Source organism: Schistocerca americana, chromosome 1 (genome assembly GCF_021461395.2).
Source record: "Schistocerca americana isolate TAMUIC-IGC-003095 chromosome 1, iqSchAmer2.1, whole genome shotgun sequence".
Lineage (NCBI taxonomy): Eukaryota > Metazoa > Arthropoda > Insecta > Orthoptera > Acrididae > Schistocerca > Schistocerca americana.
In genome coordinates, this window is record NC_060119.1 from 236,352,159 (window position 1) to 236,372,824 (window position 20,666).

The 20,666-nt window shown below is 38.7% G+C and overlaps 1 protein-coding gene across 1 annotated transcript in view; it reads left to right on the forward strand.

Moving 5' to 3' along the window:
* Positions 1-20,666, forward strand: part of LOC124622102 (putative carbonic anhydrase 3) — a 464,106-nt gene that overhangs the window by 403,055 nt on the left and 40,385 nt on the right. Inside the window, exon 5 of the mRNA XM_047147747.1 lies at positions 12,293-12,398. Coding sequence (XP_047003703.1) covers positions 12,293-12,398 — 106 coding nt within the window. The remainder of the gene's footprint in view (positions 1-12,292; positions 12,399-20,666) is intronic.

Genomic DNA, 20,666 nt, shown 5'->3' on the forward strand with positions numbered 1-20,666 from the left:
CTAGACTTTTCTGTGGAGAAAGATAAGCATGCATCATGTTCTAGCAGGTTTTTTATTACCCATCTGTGATCATTTTGATCTTTTCTTATCTCTTGGAAATCAGTACAAAACAACCCTGGTGCATCTGCCATCAATTCACCTTGCTACATGTCCCACCCATCTTCACTTCATTTTCATTATGATCATAATTACATCCTCCCCTCCAATCTGTTGCCTGCTTGTTTTCCTCTCTCTCTTAGTAATTCCTGATTTTACAGGAAAAGTCATGGGATTCTGAAACATTCAGTGAGTTGAGAGAGACTCTGGGAGGACTTGAAATGTTTGTTCATGAGAAGGAATGTATTGAGGCAATTTGTTGCAAATCACACAGGAGATTCTGCTTCAGAAACAATCAGTTGTATTGCAGATGAAAAATTATAGAAGGGCATTGAACCGTTGTAATGCTTGTTGCTTGAATGTGTCTACCATACCTTTGGGGCACTTGTTGACCTTGAAAATCATCATTATTGTCTGTGGATTCCTGGGCTCCATGTCTGTTTCCCAATTCGTGATTGTGAGTGTGGCAGTGAGTCATATGTGCACAAGAGTTTGTCACATAGCTCTGAATTTTTCATTCATGCAAAAGGTGGGTTTGGGTAGTTTAAAAAAATATATATAAATGAAAATCCATGATTGAAAACATCATTTAGATCGCTGTTAAGTATTCACACTTTGATTTATTTAACTAACTTCTATGTAAAGTAGAACTTGCCAACATTCTCTGTGGTTTGCTTCAAGTCCAGTTTGAAACATGATGCACCGTTATAAGGTCTGTTCATATTACATTCCAGTGATAACAGTTCAAAGCAAGTTCCTGTGAGGATTTCTCAAATAATTGAGGTTGTCACCCGGATTGCTGATGGACGACAGGAATGATGGAATTTCCAGGGTTGGCAGGAGCTTATAAAATACAAATTTGTTGATAGAACTGTAAATTAACTGTTGTTTTGTTTTCACTGTGGTGTTGACTAGCTAATAATTTAGCCACAAACCTTTCCATTAGTCTTCTGAGAAAAACTAAATCATAGGTTTTTCTGCTCTGCTTTGTCATGTCATTAGTTTTGTCAGTCACACTGAAAAAAATTGCAGCGATTAGTTTGACAAAGATATCTCATGCAGCTTTGTTTATCATTGTTGCTTCATGTTTCCAAGAAGTTAGGTACTGGTAGTGCATTATTTCAGCCCTAAAATGCATTTCATTATGATAATTTGATGCGGCTCTTTATTTTTTCTCTGTTCTGAAAAAGAAAGCAGACTGTCTCCTGATGGCATGGACATTCATTTTGTTTTCTTCTATTGTAGAACAAGCAGAGTTAATCACCATTAAAATTATTATTGTGGGTGACTTTACCTTGGCTTCAATTGGTATTGTAACAAAAATCAAATTCATATTGTACATAAAAAAATGGTTTATATGAAGCTTGCATTCATTCCTAGCTAAACTTGGAGTAATTGCTAATAAGTGATGTGGTAACTCAAAACCTTGTGAAGTAGTTTTTTCTCACATATAACAAAAGCGGTTTAGAAAATTTAGAACTTCATCATGTAAATCTCAATTAAATCTTTTGATGAAATGAAGTTGCACCTGCTAACATGTCTCACTCCACAACTTGGTGAGCAAATCTCAGTTATGGAATGGTTTTTGCATTAAAAATCCATGTCTGACTTCCAAGCTTCCTTTCAACAAGTCTGTAGCTCCTTCGGTAACTTTCCAATTGGTTCTGTTCAGTTTGTGCCCCTATGGTTTGTTCTCCCAATATTCAAAGCACTGCTTTATCTTGGAAGACATTCATTCCTGTGCCCATCTATAATTATAGGCTGTGTACTTTATTTTTTAGTACTGTAATCACCAGTCACATGATCAGGAATTTCTGCATAGCTACACACACTTGTATCACTCTGCCTCTGATTCACATTCTGAATGAGGTGGTGTAATGATGAGGCAACAGACTCACGTTCAGATGGACGATGGCTCAAATAGCCACGTGGCCATTCTCAGTTAAGTTTTCCAAAACCAGCTGAAGTGAATGTTGGGATGGTTCCTGAATCAAGACCATGGCCATTTCCCTTCCCATGCTCACACAGTTCCGGCTTGCTGTCCGAGTCTCATAACCTGAGTTGGATGTTAAACTCTCGCCACACATAACGTAGGTATGATTACTGCAGTGTGATGATATGAGGTAGCTGAGTTATCAAGGTACTTACCCAAATTCATGAAGTGTAAGTTTCAAATCCATACCCAGCCATACTGATTTAGAGTCCTTCTATGAGGCTAGAGCCAACTGACTCAGTACCTAATTGTTGAGCAGCTGAGCTAGTATTCCACCTGTGATGCCATTCACTTCAACTGTTCATTAGCTTCTAAATTCCCTTTTTTTGCATATTTCCATAGTCTAATACTGTTTTATTGCTCTTCTTTGTATCACTATTGGTAATAAGCATGCTACATTTCATAGCATCAGCTGGTATTTTCTGTAATCTATTTAAGTCATTTGACTGTGTGAATTCCAATATTCTTCTAATAGAATGAAGTTTTACAGGATTGGCAGTCTAGCCAAACAATGGATAATGTCATACATAACCAAAAGAGTGCAGAAAATTGTACTTAGTGATTCAGCCAATGTAGTCTGAGGACATATCATGTATGAGATTCCCCAAGGCCCTCTCTTGGGACCACTATTGTTCCTCATATACGTAAACTCTCTTCCGACTAATATACAACAAGCAGAATTAGTTCTTTTTGCAAATAACACTAGTACTGTAATCAATCCAAACATAGAAACATCAGCAGAAGAAAAGGTGAACAGTGTTCGTAAAAGTTTCATCAACAGTTTTTCTGCGAATGACTTCACCCTCAATTTTAAAAAGACACAACGTATTCAGTCCTGCACATCTTGGGGGGATACATCAGTGATGAGTGTAACATAAGGTGAGGAAATAATAAACAGAGTAGAGTAGAAACTTGAAAATTCTTAGGTGTTCATATTGATTAGAATTTAAACTGGAAAAAGCACATTTTGGATCTCCTAAAACAACTTAGTTCAACCTTATTTCCACTTAGAATCATTGCAAATCTTGGAGAGAGACAAAGCATTAAGTTGACATATTTTACATATTTTCATTCCATAATGTTTTATGGAATAATGTTCTGGGGTAACTGATCTTTAAGAAAGTCTTCATTGCCCAAAAATGTGCTTTAAGATTAATAAGTGGTGCTCACTCATTAACGTCTTGTAGTCATCTGTTTAAGGAGTTGGGCATTCTGACTATCGCTTCACAATGCATTTATTCCCTCACTAAGTTTGTAATAAGTAATCCACTGCAATTCAAAAGGGACCATGATGTAATTAATTATGACACCAAAAAGAAAACTGACATTCATTACTCCACATTAAGGTTGTCTTTAGCGCAGAGAGGGATGCATAGCGCTGCAATTAAAATTCTTAATAACTTACCCAGCAATATAAAATGTCTGATACACAGCAAAGTAGTGTGTGGGAGGCGGGAAGGAAACTGAAAAAGTTTCTCTTTGACAACTCCTTCAATTCCATAGAAGCATTTCTACTACTGTAATGTGTACAAGGTGGTGGATAGATAATTCACATGTGTAAATTTATTAACATTAAAGATAATAATAGAAACTTATTAAGTTGTCATCATGTAGCCATATTTACAAATTAATCTGCAGTGTCAGTGTAAAATGACTCATTCCACATCATTACAATTTATTTTACAATCAATCTGTGGAATATGAAACTAAGGAAAATCCAGGCTGGAATGTAATAATATTATGAAAAGGAAAGTTACTGCCCACCATATAGTGCAGATGCTTGAATCACAGATAGGCACAACAAAAAGACTGTCACAAATATAGCTTTCAGCCGGTAAGACCTTCATCAAAAATAGGCAACAAGCACACACAAACCCACTCACGTGAATGCAACTTACACACGTGTCTGCGAGTTGTGTTTGCATGTGTGTGTACGTCTGTGCCTGCATCTATTTTTGATGAAGGTCTTACTGGCTGAAAGCTATATTTGTGACAGTCTTTTTGTTGTGCCTATCTGTGACTCAGCATCTCCACTATATAGTAAGTAGCAACTTTCCTTTTCATAATATTGGGACATGAAACTAACTAACTTCATTTCTGATTATCATTGGTAGTGTCTCATTGGTAGAGTTTCATTTGGGATTCATCCTGAGACACAATTTTAACCTGTTCCAGATATTCATTTCAGTGCATACTCCACTCAGTTAAGGTCATATTCATTCAGTATCATTAACATCTTTCCAGGGGCAGATGTGGACTCTGACCACAATTTATTGCTTATGAACTGTAGACTAAAACTGAACAAACTGCAAAAAGGTGGGAATTTAAGGAGATGGGACCTGGATAAGTGAAAATACCAGAGGTTGCAGAGAGTTTCAGGGAGAGCATTAGGGAACAATTGACAAGGACAGGGGAAAGAAATACAGTTGAAGAAGAATGGGTAGCTTTGAGAGTTGAAATAGTGAAGGCAGCAGAGGATCAAGTAGGTAAAAAGATGATGGCTATTAGAAATCCTTGGATAACAGAAGAGATACTGAATTTAATTGATGAAAGGAGAAAATATAAAAATGCAGTAAATGAAACAGGCGAAAAGGAGTACAAACATCTCAAAAATGAGATTGACAGGAAGTGCAAAATCGCTGAGCAGAGATGGCTAGAGGATAAATGTAAGGAAGAGGAGTATATAGAGGGTATATACAAGGGTGATGTAATTCAGGGCAATATTATGGAAATGGAAGAGGACATAGATGAAGATGACATGGGAGATATGATAGTGTGTGAAGAATTTGTCAGAGCACTGAAAAACCAAAGTCGAAACAAGGCCCCGGGAGTAGACAACATTGCATTGGAACTACTGATAACCTTGAGAAAGCCACCCATGACAAAACTCTACCATCTGGTGAGCAAGATGTATGACACAGGTGAAATACCCTCAGATTTCAAGAAGAATATAATAATTCCAATCCTAAAGAAAGCAGCTGTTGACAGGTGTAAATACTAATATGAATTGTTTGCAGACGAATGGAAAAACTGGTAGAAGCTGACCTCGGGAAAGGCAAACCTATGATTCTAGCATTTTCATACTTAGAGAAAGCTTTTAACAATGTTGACTGGAATACTCTTTTTCAAATTCTGAAGATGACAGGGGTCAAATACAGGGAAACCCATGGAGAAGAAACAAAAACTTTGAGGTTTGCTGATGACATTATAATTCTGTCAGAGACAGCAAAGGACTCTGAAGATCTGTTGAACAGAATAGACAGTGTCTTGAAAGGAGGATATAAGATGAACATCAACAGAAGAAAAATGAGGATAATGGAATTCAGTCGAATTAAATCAGGTGATGCTTAGGGAATTAGATTAGGAAATGAGATACTTAAAGTAGTAGATGAGTTTTACTATTTTGGGAGAAAAATAACTGATGATAGTCGAAGTAGAGAGGATATAAAATGTAGACTGGCAATGGCAAGGAAAGCGTTTCTGAAGAAGAGAAATTTGTTAATATCGAGTATAGATTTAAGTGTCAGGAAGTCATTTCTGAAGGTATTTGTATGGAGTGTAGCCACGTATGAAAATGAAACACGGGCAATAAATAGTTTAAATAAGAAGAGAATAGAAGCTTTTGAAATGCCGTGCTACAGAAGAATGCTGAAGATTAGATGGGTAGACCACATAACTAATGAGGAGTTATTGAATAGAATTGGGGATAAGAGGAACTTGTGGCACAACTTGACTAGAAGAAGGGATTGGTTGGTAGGACACGTTCTGAGGCATCAAGCGGTAACCAGTTTAATATTAGAAGATTCATGCATCTCCTTGGAAAAATGTAAATATTTCCAGTAAAAAGAAATCCTGTGCAAATTGTAAAGACAAAATATCAAAACTACACGAATGAATATCCAGTCTACAGTTTTTTATCAGTATGCTGAAAATGGAAACTACTCAACTTCAAACACTAAAATGTGAACTGCTGACAATGAAAAGTGCACAAAAAATTCTGTTAGAAACAGCACTCATTTCTGATGACCAGTCTAAAATTATCAAAAACGAACTTCAAAAAGTGTTGCAAGAAGAAAACAGTGTTATGAAGATTACAATCAAGGATCCAGAAGCAATAATACCTCATTGTGAACAAGATACAGTGAAAAATACTTATCATGTTTCATGTGAAAACTTGCAATCTGTTAGGCCTCAAACAACTGCTACAAAAGGAGCAAAATGGTTATTTTAAGCGACAGTCATGGTAGAAACAGTGGGAGTACACTACCAGGTAAATTAGGTAAAAAATTCAGTGTGCAAAGTATTACAAAACCTGGTGCTCCAATTAATGAAGTTGTGAAACACTTGGACAAATTAACTGATAACTTCTCTGTTAATGATACATTAATCATTATTTGTGGCACAAATGACACTGAAAAACCTCTGGAAGAATTTTGGAAGAATGTGATAGTTTCTTTGGAATATATACTTAAACTCACGCACAAAACAAATGTAATAATTCACCCAGTACGGCTTAGACATGACACACAAGGTCTAAATGAAAAAATAAGATCTGTAAATCGCGTTATGTTAGAGAAAATCAGCACTGCCGTAGGCGTATGTAGGAAGAGATTATCTGTGATTTTGAGATTGAACACCTGAAACAAAATGAATATACAACTCATGGTTTACATCTAAACAAACAAGGAAAGATTCCCATCTGTAATAGGCTTGCTTCTTTCATACACATGGCGAAAACTGAAAAACCAGGTGCCAGTACAGGGAAAATGCATACACAAACAGACAATCATTAAAAAAGTGCCAGTCTTGAAGTGAAAGTACCACCCACGAAGAAACAGACAGTTATGGACTAGTATATAGCAAAAAATAAGCTCAAAGAAAGTCACAACAACACACTTACTAGGTTAAATTTCAAGCCATCAAATGCAGCAACAAGGCAGTCGTTAATAGACAGATGGGGTAAAAGAGGATGGAAATAAGAAGTTGGGAACATTTCAACAGAAGCAAAACAGGAACCCACATATGGTGAACCAGCAAGCCATACGCTAAACACCATGGATGCCATGCCTGGAAAACTTGAGAATTTTTTCCCACTTAGTACACTAGCAAGAAATGTTCTACTCCCTGTATCTAATTTTAAATTACTCCATCAAAATGTTCACTCACTCTCGAATAAACTAAATGAAATAGAAATAATGTTAAATGGCCTAAATGACATTTCTATACTATGCTTCACAGAACACTGGCTCAAACAAGATATGTTAGACCAAACATACATTCCTCAGTGCAAACTTGCAAGCATGTTTTGTAGGAAAATATTGAGTCATGGGGGTACCTGTGTATATGTTAGAGAAACTATTGAATTCAATAGTGTAACTAAATACCATATACTGTCCCATGAAAAAGATATAGAACTCTCTATAGCTGAAGTACCAAGGCAAAATACAGTTATTATTTATGTATACAGGTAACCAGATGGAGATAAAAAAGTGTTTTACAATTGCATGGAGGAACTCTTGGAAGAAATTAAAAATAAATAAATAACCATATGTGGTGACTTTAATACTGATTTCTCAAAATCCAATAAATTCAGAGATGACATTATAAATCTACTACAATCATCCAACATCAGCACAAAGGTAATGGAATCAACCCGAGAAACATCAACCTCTGCATCTATTATTGATCAGATCTTGATAAATACTTGCAAATATGCCTATAACATACAAGTTGTAAACATGGGTTTTAGTGATCACAATGCTCAAATTCTTGCTATGAATATTTCAGGACACTCAATTCCCAGTAGAATACAGCTCACTGTAAGGAATTTCAGTACAAAAGATGTGGAATATTTTTGTTCTCTCCTAAAGGGTGAAAACTGGAAAGATGTCTATGACTGTAATGATATCAATGAGAAATATGATAAGTGTGTGGCTACATTCAAACATTTTTTGAAATGGTTTTTCCCTTGAAAATAACTACTTTTAACCCCACTCAAAAAACAAACAAGTGGATTACAAAAGGGATAAGGATATCATGTCAAAATAACAGGAGACTGTATGAGTACTCCACACAAAATACTAATCCTGACCTTATTACATATTTCAAAAGATACAAAAGAATACTAACACGAGCTATTTCAAACACAAAAAAAAACTAGAAAATGATATAATATTGTGTAATTCCAAGAATAAAACTAAAGCAATCTGGGAAATTATAAGGAAAGAAATGGATACCAGGCCAGTTAATCACAGTAATACAGAGCTGATTATGAATAAAAGTAAACTAAGTGACACCAAACATGTGGCTAGCGCTTTCAGCAATTACTTCTCTAATATAGAACAGAAGTTAATAAATAAACGCCTTGACAAACAGCCAGCAAGTCACTCGGATCAAAACATTCATCCTGACACAGTTTTCATGTATCCAGCAACACCTGAGGAACTGTCAAGAAACCTAAAAGAATTACCTAATAAATATTCAGTGTGTGTTGATGAAATACCAGATGCTATTATCAAAGTTAGCACAACATTTATTGTGAAACCAATTACAAACATAGTAAATTCATATTTTGAGACTGGTGTGTTCTAATAATCTAAAAACTGCAAAAGTAACACCTTTGCATAAAAGGGTGCAAAAAGTGATATTGCTAATTTTAGGCCAGTTTCAGTATTGTCAGGCTTCAGCAAAATTATGGAAGAAATGTTCCTTAGAAGAATAATAGTTTTCTTAAATAAAGAGAGGCTGATAAGTGACTCCGAACATGGGTTCAGAGCTGGAAAGTCAACTCAGACAGCAAATTTTGCCTTCTTAAATGAACTATTAAAAGCAGTGGATGATAAGCAACTTGTATCTGGGATGTTTCTGGATTAATTAAAGCCTTCGATGTTATTGATCATGGCATTCTCTTGTGTAAATTAAGTAATTATGGAATTAGAGGCCAGTCTGAAAGGTGGCTCCAATCGTACCTCAGTAATCATCAGCAGATTACAGAAATAAAACGTAAAGATAGTGAAACACAAAAAATTTCTAGTTTCTGTGGTTATGAGGGGAAAAATCAAGTATGGAGTCCCACAAGGGTCAGTTCTGGGACCTGTCCTACTTCTGGTATATAAATGACTTGGTTAGTAAAATACATGATGGAACACTACTCTTTGCAGATGACACTAATATGCAGTTAAATCACAGAATGAGTAAAATCTGCAGGATGTACTGGTTCAGGACCAATAGGGTTATCATAAATTCTGAAAAAACTGTGGCAGTTAAAACACATCATGCAAAACCTCCATCCTGCAAACCCCATTTTCTCCATCAAAGGAAAAAATGTGTCAAAGGTTAGTCATATAAAATTGCTAGGCATTCATGTTCAGGCAGACCTGAAGTGGTAGGTGCACCTAAACAATTTAAATAAGAGACTGAATTCACAAGCATATGCTGTTAAAATCCTCACTCAGAATACAAGCTGCTCATCAGTGCTGACAATGTACCATTGTCGTATACAGTTGCTACTTATGTACAGAATAATTTTTTGGGGGAATTCCACAAATTCTACAAAAACATTTGAAATACAGAAAAAGATTATCAGGGTGATAAAAAAAGCTAAATGAAAGGATTCCTGTAGACCCCTTCTTAAAACTCCCAAAATATTGCCGCTGCCTTGCCTATATACATACAAAATATTAATTTTCACAAAAGGGAGCATCTTAAAAAAGGAAAATCTCTTCAAACACAACTATGATATACACACATATGAAACTGGGCAGAAAATGAGCCTACACATTAACACAGTAAATGCAAACTTGTGCGAAACAGGAGTGCATCGTACTGGAGCTATGCTATATAACCATTTGCCTTCTTACTTAAAATGCAAACCAACATTAAATACATTTAAAATAAAGTTAAAACATTACTTGCTTGACCACTGCTTCTATTCTTTGTTGAATAATATAGTTTATGTTGTGCTCATCATGTCATTCACTTAATAACTGCTATTATCACATGTAGAAGCAATCTACTACACCAACCTATATTATTATGCATTTTGATTATGTCAACAATGTAGTCAAAATGACTACTGTATCGTAAATTAACTAGGTTTACCATTGTCCTATATCACATGTACAAACAGTGTACTAAAATGATTCTTGGACAAATAAACAACAACGAAATAGTTTGCAGTGGTTATTCAGAGATGAAGAAGCTTGCAAAGAATAGAGTAGCATGGAGAGCTGCATCCAACCAGTCTCTGGACTGAAGACAACAACAACAACAACAACATCATCTGTTCGGATAATTGTGAGTGTTGTGTGTGAGTGGCATGGAGGGAGGAGTTAATGTTAAGGGTGGGAAACTTATGTTTTCACTGAAATTTACTATAATGCACTTGTTTCCAATTGTGAATTGGATAATGCAAGCACATGCACACTGTTAATTCAGTCTGTCAACATGCCTTGAAGGCTATTCCAAGCTTAGACCCTTAGAACATAGTGACTTTCCTTAAATAATGGCTCATACCCTGAGGATAATGCAACAAACTGCGCGCTGCCTGTTTAGAGGAAGCTGGAAGGCCTTTTTGACCCAGACAATATGCGACCATCTCCAGGAGGTCATTTAAGTCAGCTTGGCATTTAGCATGTCCATATGCCCAACAATACAACATCGCAGAAAAGAAGGTAAGTGAGGAAACACTGTGAACTGAACCTGGATAAGTGGTCTCATGTTCGCTTTATCAATGAGTGTACAGTTTGTCTGACTTTTGATGATTGTCATACAACAATGTGGGGGAGTCCAAGTACCAATGCCTGTCTTAGGCATACAGTTGCACATGTTCAGCACAGAGGTCAGTATCTGTGGAGTATCCTAAAACCTGTCAACATTTCACCAATGGGTTTGTCCTTCAAGATGTCAATGCACAAGCACACCACACCTATATTGTGTACACTTTCCTATAGGAGGTACGAATAGTCAAATGAATTGCTGTGCAGTATCTCCTCATATGAACCTAATTTAGCATGTTTTGGACCATTAGTAATTTGCACTGTGCTGTGGCTGCCCACTTCATACATTGTAGCACCTGCGCCTACTGCACCGGCATCCAACTTAACATCCAACCAACACAGGATGCCTATATCACAGGTTGTATATTCACCAGGAAAACCTATATTGTCCGCATTGTCATCACGAATATTTACTGGTGGCCACAATACAACACAACACCAGGTCTCCACCAATGGCAGCCAGGGACCTATACCCATTCACGGAGCCTGCAGAACAGCTTCACCAAAGGTCACAGCTTGCCCAGGAACTACTTTGATATGCCAGGCATGTGAGTGAGAATAGTTCCAGCGGATACATCTGCCAAATGGGATTTATAGGGTGGCGCACTGCCGGCAACAGGCAGTTCGACGCACCGCTTGGAAGTATGCAGAGCTTCCACACTGGCAGCCATGGCCAGATGCCTCTTCTAGCTGGCTGATCTCTTGCAGTTGGACTTGGTATAGTCAACGAACATCTTGACATCATAGAAATGTTTTATTGTTATCTCTCACCGTGAAGAGTCGGGTCTTCTCTATTATTATTACTTATTTTATATTTGTGATGATCCACAGTTGGGGTCGATTCTGTTGCTCATTTGGAGATTGTATTATCGGTTCATTTTGGTGAGTCCAATGTGTTGTTTTTGGACTTGTGTTTTCCCACAGTTCTATTCTGCTAGCACTGATACTTCACACCGCATCATCACAGAAATCCTTACATACTGAGTAACCTCAAGATGGCTCCCATTAAAGAGCAGGTCAGGTTTGTGCAACAAAGTCTTGAACACTATATGTATAGCAGTAGAATCCTAGACTGCTGAAATATATAGCATGGCACAATACAGTTACACAGAAGCAGATTTTGATTCCAGAGATGTGCACTTTTCAGCAGAGCTTTTATTTTGGTTATTGTTTTCTTTTAAGTTATTATTTAATCTGTTCTTAATTAATTCTTTTTTAAGGATTATTCTTTGATTTCCTGGTTTCTTTCAATCTATGTCTATACACATTCACAGATACGCTAGTGGTTCAAAACTTGTTTTGGAAATTTATTTGGCTACTCGTTCAGGAAACAGGCCAGGTTTTGTTTGAGTCATACAAAATTCCTGACTGACTCTCACAGATCATAGGCAATTGCACACATTGACAGTTAATGTTACTATTGCAGGTGGCCCCTGGAATTACATCTGGTACACCGGAATGAGCGCTATGCCAGTTTGCAGGAGGCACTCAAAGACAGGAATGGCGTTGCTGTGGTCGCTGTCCTCTTTCATGTGAGTTCAACTATTCCTGTGTGCTTTGTGTTCAGTAAACTAATTGCACTGGCTAAAAACATCTTCATCTATCATCATCTGTAACAAAACTTTACCATAACAGTGTATTTGCTTCGTACTTGCAAAACCTGCCATTCCTTAAGAAGAGTCTAAATAAATACCAAAGTGTTTAGTGTTCTGACCTCAAGAACACACAGACAATAACAGACACAACACTTTATTACATCTAGAATAACTTGTAAAGAAGACACTTGCCATGCAGTGGCTACACTACTAGATCACTAAGTGCAGGCCAAATGTAAACGTGACTTGACAGTGAGTTTGGCAGGGCCCAACTCTTTAAGCCATCAGACAGCTAGTAGAGTGCATTGCGGAGAGACAGCATGCACATCCAAGAGAGGTGGCCTCTGCTGGTGCATGTTTCTTCCAACTTCTGTGGCACACCATACAACTGTGCCCAAATTGCGGATTTGGAATCTAATTGGGTCACTACAACTCTGCCGCTTGGGGGGTGGAGGGGGTTGGGGCAGAGTGTCATTGATTCCTTGGGCAACTGTGGACAGCTGCAGTGTGGAGACAGCATCCACATCCATGGAGGCCTGAGAGGTGAAAGGGGAGTGCAACCCTCAGTCGCTGGAGACTTTATAATACAGTGAAATTGGCCAGCACAAGGAGTGTCCCAACACCCCACTGTCAGAGCACAAGATGACAGGGCTGGCGACAGGCAGTCCAAGCTAGGATCTCTGGAGAGACGTTTGGCGTTGGTGTGGAAGGTGGAGGCCGCATGGGGCACATCAGACTGGTCAAACTGGCAAGGGGAATGTCCGCTGGTAGGAGGGGCACTGGAGCCACTGCCAGAGGCTGAAAGTTGTGGGATCATCAAGCAGAGCTGCTAATGCAGGCAGAAGAAGAAGCTGTAACATTGGCAGATGGACAGCACCCAGTGACCAGAGCACCAGCAAAGGCAGAGGTGTGGCCAAGATGATGGGGGGAGGGGGGCCGTACCTATAAGGCTGCCGTTCCTCACACCAACTAGGAATTTTGTCTAAGTCATGTGGTATCCCCCTACAGTCACTCAGCAATACACCATGGAATCATCAGAAAACATCTGCAAATTGCTACTCACCCTGTCTGTCACATAATTTATGTATATAGAGATTAATAGCTGTCCTGTCACACTTCCCTGGTGCAATACTGATAATATCCTCATCTCAGATGAACACTCACCATCAAGGACAATGTACTGGGTCCTATTACTTAAGAAGTCTTTGAGCCACTCACATAACTGGGGATTATTCTGTATGCTCATTTCTTTATTAACAGTCTACAGTTAGGCACCGTGTTAAATGCTTTTCAGAAATCTAGAACTATGGAATCTGCCTGTTGCCCTTCATCCATAGTTCACAGAATAATGTGTGAAAAAATGGCAAGCTGAGTTTTGCATAAGCAATGCTTTGTAAAACTGTGCTGATTTTTTAACACAAGCTTTTGCATCTCAAGGAACATGATTATATTCAAACTGAGAACATGTTCAAGAATTCTGCAATAAACCAATGTTGAGGATAATTTTGTGCTTAAGTTCTTTTACCCTTCTTACCTATGGGAGTCACCTGCATTTTTTTCCAGTCATTTGAGACTTTGCACTGGGCAAGAAATTTTGTGATAAATACATGCTAAGTAAGGGGACAATGCCATAGATTACACTTTGTAAAATGAAATTGGGCAACTTATATATTTTCAATTTATGCAGTTGCTTCTCTATACCAGGGATGCCTATTACTAGTCATCCATATGGGAGTCTGTTAAATGGTCTAACAACGGTATATTTGCACAGTCCTACTGCGTGAATGTTTTCTTAAAAAGCAGTATTTAAAACTTCAGCTTTCCTTTTGGTATCTTCTATTGCCACACCAGGCTGGAGAACAAGTGACTGGATAGAAGTCTTTGCCTCGCCTAGCTATTTTATGTAAGACCAGAATTTTCTGTCACTTGGCTGGAGCCTTTGCTATGATAGTTTTTATTTACTTCATGCATTGATCTTTTTACAGAGGGGCGAATCTCTACTAACTTTTGCCTGTCTTCATCTGCACATTCTCTTTTGAACTGAGAGTGCAGCAGTCTTTGCTTCCTCAGCATTTCCTAAATTCTTTTGTTAAACCACAGTGGGTCTTCTTCATCTTTAATCCTGTTACTCAGCACATACTTCTCTAGAGTGTGATTTACAATTCATTTAAATATTTCCCATAATTTCTCTACTTCCATCATACTGGAACTAAATGATGCCCACTCATTCTCTAAGTGGGACACTGACAACTGCTTATCTGCTCTTTCTAACAAAAACATTCTCCTAGCCTTCTTGACTGATTTATTAACTTAAGTAACCATCATGGTTATGATGACATCATGATCACTAATCCGTGTCTCAATACTGACATTGTCAATAAGGTCAAGGCCTGTTTGTAGCTACAAGGTCTAAAATATTACCATTGCATGTGGGCACTAAACTAAAGTGATTAAAGCAGTGTACCACATAACATCACCTACACTAACTCAATTACTCAGCCAATCCTTTGATGCTTTCCTGATGTGTTGAAGTATGCCGATGTCAGACCTCTCAAGGACATGGAAAACTAGTGTCTTATTTCTATTCCTCTAGTCCTGTTGAATGTGTAACAGAAAGTAGTTACAATCCAAATTCAAAGTTTTGTTGTAAAAATGATATTACATTGTCTGGCCACATTAATGTGACCATCTGTCAAAAACCTGAATAACCACCTTTTGCACTGTGGACTACTGCAAGATATGCAGGAAGAGTCATTGAGATTCTGGGAGGTACCAACAGAGATGTGAAGCCTTGTTGACTTCAGTGAGGTGGCCAGCTCTAGATTTCTTAATTGAGTATCCATGATGCAAACAACCCAATTGAGGTGGTCTCATAGATTCTCTATCGGTTTTAAATCTGGGGAGCTTAGTGGGCAGGTGAGTACAGTAAACTATCCTGGTGCTCTTTAAACCACGCATGTACACTGCGAGCTGTGTGATAAGTTGCAGTGCCCTGCTGGTAGGTGCCATCTCGCCAGTGAAAACTGAACTGCATGTAGGATAGACATGATCCCCAAGTTTAGATGCATACTTGGTTTATCCATTGTACATTCCAGAATGATGACCCAGTGGATGACCTCCAGCCTGGGCACTTCCAATAATTGATGCAGGATATTTGCTGTCAGACATTTCCCACCATACCTGCCAACAGCCATCTGTCTGATGGAGCATAAAATGTGATTCATCAGAAAATGCTACCTGTTGCCACAGAGTGGGCATCCAGTTGCAGTACTGATGTACAAATTCCAGCCTTCATTGTCAATAAAGAACAGCAACATGGGTACATGAACTAGGTGTCTGCTGTGTAGGCCCACAAGCAGCAATGTTTGCTGAATGTTGGTAGCCCCTTGGTTCACGTGGGAGGTCAGTTGCTCAATAGCTGCATTTCTATTCACCCATACACATCTCCACAGCCATCATTCACCCCTATAATCTATGGCCCATGATGCACCACAGTTGCCTCAATGCCAGTTTTGGATAGTGCCATTTTGCCAAGCACGGTGTACTTTAACCACGGCAGCACATGAAAAGTTTACAAACTTAGTCATTTTGGAAATGCTTCCATCCTTGGCCCAAAAGCCATTTATGATGTCCTTTTGGATGTCAGGTAAATTGCTCCATTTCCACATTATGACACTGATTGCATTGCTTTCTGCCTCCCCTCAACATGCTTTATATACAAGATTTTAAACATGGCTGCAACAGCAACTGTTGAAATTGTTCACGATAAAGGATGACAGCCGAAAAGAGTTGCAGGATAAATATTTTTATCCTGCAACTGTTTTTGGCTGTCATCCTTTATCGCTTTATATACAGTCCACTGCTAGTGCTGTCATCTGTGAGTAGTTATAGCACATTGATGTTGCACATAGACAAGTGGTCACATTAATGTATCTGGACCATGTATACACGTGCACTTTGTATGTTAATTAGGAAAAACGCTCTGAACACAGTGCGTACATTTGCAGATATATTCTGCAGTCTTATAATTGCCTTTGTCTCTGTGACCATGTCATGCTTATCTATAGATTAGATAAATATGGGACTGAGTGCAATGCTCTGAAATGGCTTAATCATACCTGCAGAACAGAAAACAAAGAGTAACTCTGTCTTGAAATACAGTGAATTTTTATCCTAAATAGAGTACAGCATCACAAGGTGTGCCTCAAGTCTCCACATTTTAGGGCTAATCCTGTTTGTACACCACGTAAATGATTCCATGTGTAAAGTTAAAGTTCTTGCACATTTGTTGTTCACTTTTACTTTTTTGCCTTTAAGAGGGCTGGTCAAAAAGTAAGGTGGCTTTTCAAATTGCTTGGGCAATGTACATTCAATTATCGAGCAAAGAATGTGCATCAAGTTTTGTGTGAAAAATGGAATCGAGTACTCTAAAACACTTGAAATGTTGACAATGGCATATGGTGAGTCTACTCTAAGTAAAAAAAAGTGTTTACAAGTGGTACAAGCTCTTCCATGATGGCTGAGAAGATGCCAATGACAAACCTTGCTCTGGAATCCCCAGCACACCAACAACAGATGATAATGTCAAAGCTGTGAAAAAAATTGTTTTGCAAAATCATGAAGGTACCACACGAGAAGTTGATGAGTATATTGGCATATTGGTCAGCTTGTGTCATGAAATTTTTTGAAAATTTTTGGCACGAGACATATTCAGCGAAGTTTGTTCCAAAACTTCTCAATTTGGATCAGAAGAACCATTGCATGAGCATCGCTCAGGAGCTATTGAATGATGTCAGTGATGATCCTGATATGCTCAAAAGGGTCATAACTGGTGATGAAACATGGGTTTATTGTAATAATGTTGAAACCAAAGCCCAATTGTCCCAATGGAAGCATCCTGGAGAGCCAAGACCAAAAAAAGAATACCAAATTTGAGCAAAATATCAAAGTTTTGCTCACTGTTTTTTTGAATTACCATGGTATAGCGCATCATGAATTTTTGTCTCAAGGTCATACAGTCAATAAGGGTATTACCTTGATGTTATACACTGTTTCCAAGAAGCAATTAGCAAAATTAGCATCACGACAAAGCACCTGCTCATTCATCGTTGCTTGTGAGGGATTTTTTTGGTCAAAAACAACATGAAAATCATGCCTCAGCCACCGTATTCACCAGATTTGGCCTCCTGTGACTTTTTCCTGTTCCCAAAACTGAAGAGACCTATAAAAGGATGAAGACTTTCAATGATTCAGGAAATAAAAACTGCGTCTCTGGAAGTACTCAAGGCTGTACCAAAAAGTGCTTATGAGAAGAGCTTCGAGGATTAGAAGAAGCATTGGCACAAGTGTATTGTATCTCAGGGGGTTACTTCGAAGGGGACAACATGAATACTTTCCCGTATATTATTTATTAGTACATGAATTTCATGTATTACAGGGTGGCCAACAAATTTCATAAGCTCTTGCACTAACTCATCTTCGTCAGGTACATGGATGTTTTTCAGTTCATACAGGGTGAGTCGGGAGGAAATGCACAGGCTTTGAGGGATGATAATATTAGTGCAGAAGAAGCTGAGAAGCACTGTGGTGAAGTGGCTATAATACTAAACTGTTGGATGGAGGGTCATGAGTTCAAAACTCACCTGGGCTGTACAATTTTAATTTCTATATTCAGTTCGAGTACATTCTAGAAGTACCCACAAATACCAAGCATCATTGTACTGGAATGTTCTGTAGCTGTATATATACTGTATGTGTTCTGGCCAGAGGCAGTTCGCTCCACGAATATAAGTGATTCTGAACAAAAAACTTGATTTGGACGTATGCCCTATTGCAAATGGTTTCTGAGATAAAATGTTTGTAATAATACTTCGTTACTTATTTTCTGTGTTATTCAAACATCGCTTTTGTTCACAATGTATGACAGTACTGTAGAGGAAGCCGAAATGAACAGTTTGATACAGGACACTTGTGTTTCATCAGGTTGGGAAACTACTTCAAATTGGGCTACAGAGAGTACCTAAGCAACAGTGCATTCGCATTTGCAGCATATTCATAACAACTTTGGCAACATGTGGCTGTTCTCACATGATGTTTAGAGTATTCTGCATGTTTCACTATTAAGCTCTTACACATCCTCCTTACAGAGCCAATCTCTCCCCGTGTGATTTCCATGTTTTTAGAGCCCTAAAGAAAGACAGTGTTGGTTCCATAGGCAACTGCAAACATTTTTCCTTTAAGACACTGACCAAATTGTCTCACACTAGAATGTATGTATAAAACAGTTAAAGTGATTTTGAAATAAAGAACATTTTACTTACTTTTTCCCCCCTGTCTCATTTTCATTTGACTGCCCTTATACCTTCAAAATATTCTGCCCATTTCAGCAATGTTTCTTGTTCATCTCTATTTATCTCACCAGTGCTATTTTTACATGAATTTCATGTTAGTTGAAAATTTTTTCTCATCTTTCCAATTATATGATAATACTTTTTGATTAAAGGAGATCACTCACCAAAAATAGAAGCACTGGTTTCTCAATAGGCACACACGAAAGAAAGAAAACTTGCTGGCTTTTGGAGTTATCATTTGATGAGTTCTGGATTTGTACTACCTGGTGGTCAATTTTATTCTTGACAGTTTGGCAGTGGCTATTCCTTTTGGTGGACAGCTGGTTGTAGTCATACCAACAGAAAAGGCTGTGCAGAGTTAGTGTAAGGCATGGTTGCTTCCACAGGTGACCCGGCCGCTGATGGGGTAGGACAAGCCTGTGACAGTACTGGAATAGGAGGTCCTGGGTGGGTGGATTGGGTAGGTCTTCCACCTTGGTATGATCCCTGTGGCTTGGGGTTTGGAGTGGGACTGTCTTAGGATGGACGAGGACATTGTGTAGGTTGGGTGCACAATGGAACACCTTGTTAGGAGGGATGCGAAGGATCTTGGGTGGGGTGTGCCTCATTTCAGGGCAGGATGAGAGAAAATTAAAACCCCGGGAAAGGATATGGTTCAGTTGTTCCAGGCCAAGGTGATACTGAGTGACGAGGGGGCACTCCTTTGTAGCTTATTTGTGGGGATGGTGAGAGGATTGAGGGTGTCTGAGGATATAGCACAGGAAATCTGTTTGTGGACAACATCTGTAGTATGTTATAAATTGGTACTTAACATTGGTACACTCTGATGCATAACACTTGATGACCTAAAGCTAAAGCAGTGATATCTGACTAGTGATCCAAAGAAAATAATGACATTAGTTGCTAATGCCTGTCTATAAAGGCCTTTGAGAGACCTCCAGCATACTGGAAAAAGGAGTTCTTGTCACTGCAGACACCTGATCCATGGGTGGCTAGACCGTATAGGAAGGATTTTTTGGTATGGAAAGGATGGCAACTGTAGAAATGCAGGTGCTGTTGGTGGTTAGTAGGTTTAATGTGGACAGAGCTGTGGATGGAGCCATCAGAGAGGTGGAGATGAATGTCCAGAAAGGTGGAAGATTAGGTAGAGGAGGACCAGGTGAAGTGGGTGGAAGAAAAGTGTTGAGGTTGTGAAGCAACGAGGATAGGGTGCCTTGGCCCTGAATCCAGAGCTTGAAAATATCGTCAACGAACCGAAAACGGACTAGTGGTTGGGACTTTTGGGAGGCTGAGAAGGTTTCCTGTAGATGGCCCATAAACAGCATACTGGCATAGGAGGTTGCCCATGGCTGCTGTGCCATGTGTTTGTTTGTAAACCTTCCCTTCAAAGAAAAAATAGTTGTGGGTTAGTATGTAGTTGGTAAGGTATATAAGAAATGAGGTGGTAGGTTTGGAGTCTGAAGGATGCTGGCCAGGGGCACGAGTGATGTTGGTGTATAGGAGGTTGGCATCAAAGTGATGAGTAGTGATCCAAGAGGTAAATAGGTTAGGGGTGGTGGAAAGTCAGTGAAGGAAGTGGGTAATATATTTGATCTGGGAGGCTAGGTTTTGTGCAAGTGATCAAGTGATTGGAGATGTTGGTCAACAAGAATGGCAATTCTTTCAGTGGAAGCACAATAGCCAGCTATAGTTGGGCATCCAGAATTGTTGAGTTTGGAAGGCATGTGTGTGTGTGGAGGGGGGGGGGGGGGGATGAGGAAGGAGATGGACTAATGGACTAAGGTAAGAGTTCAGTCATCCCCTCCGAATCCATGTCCTATGTTGCCTTCAGTGTGTGCTGTTTCCCACCACCCAC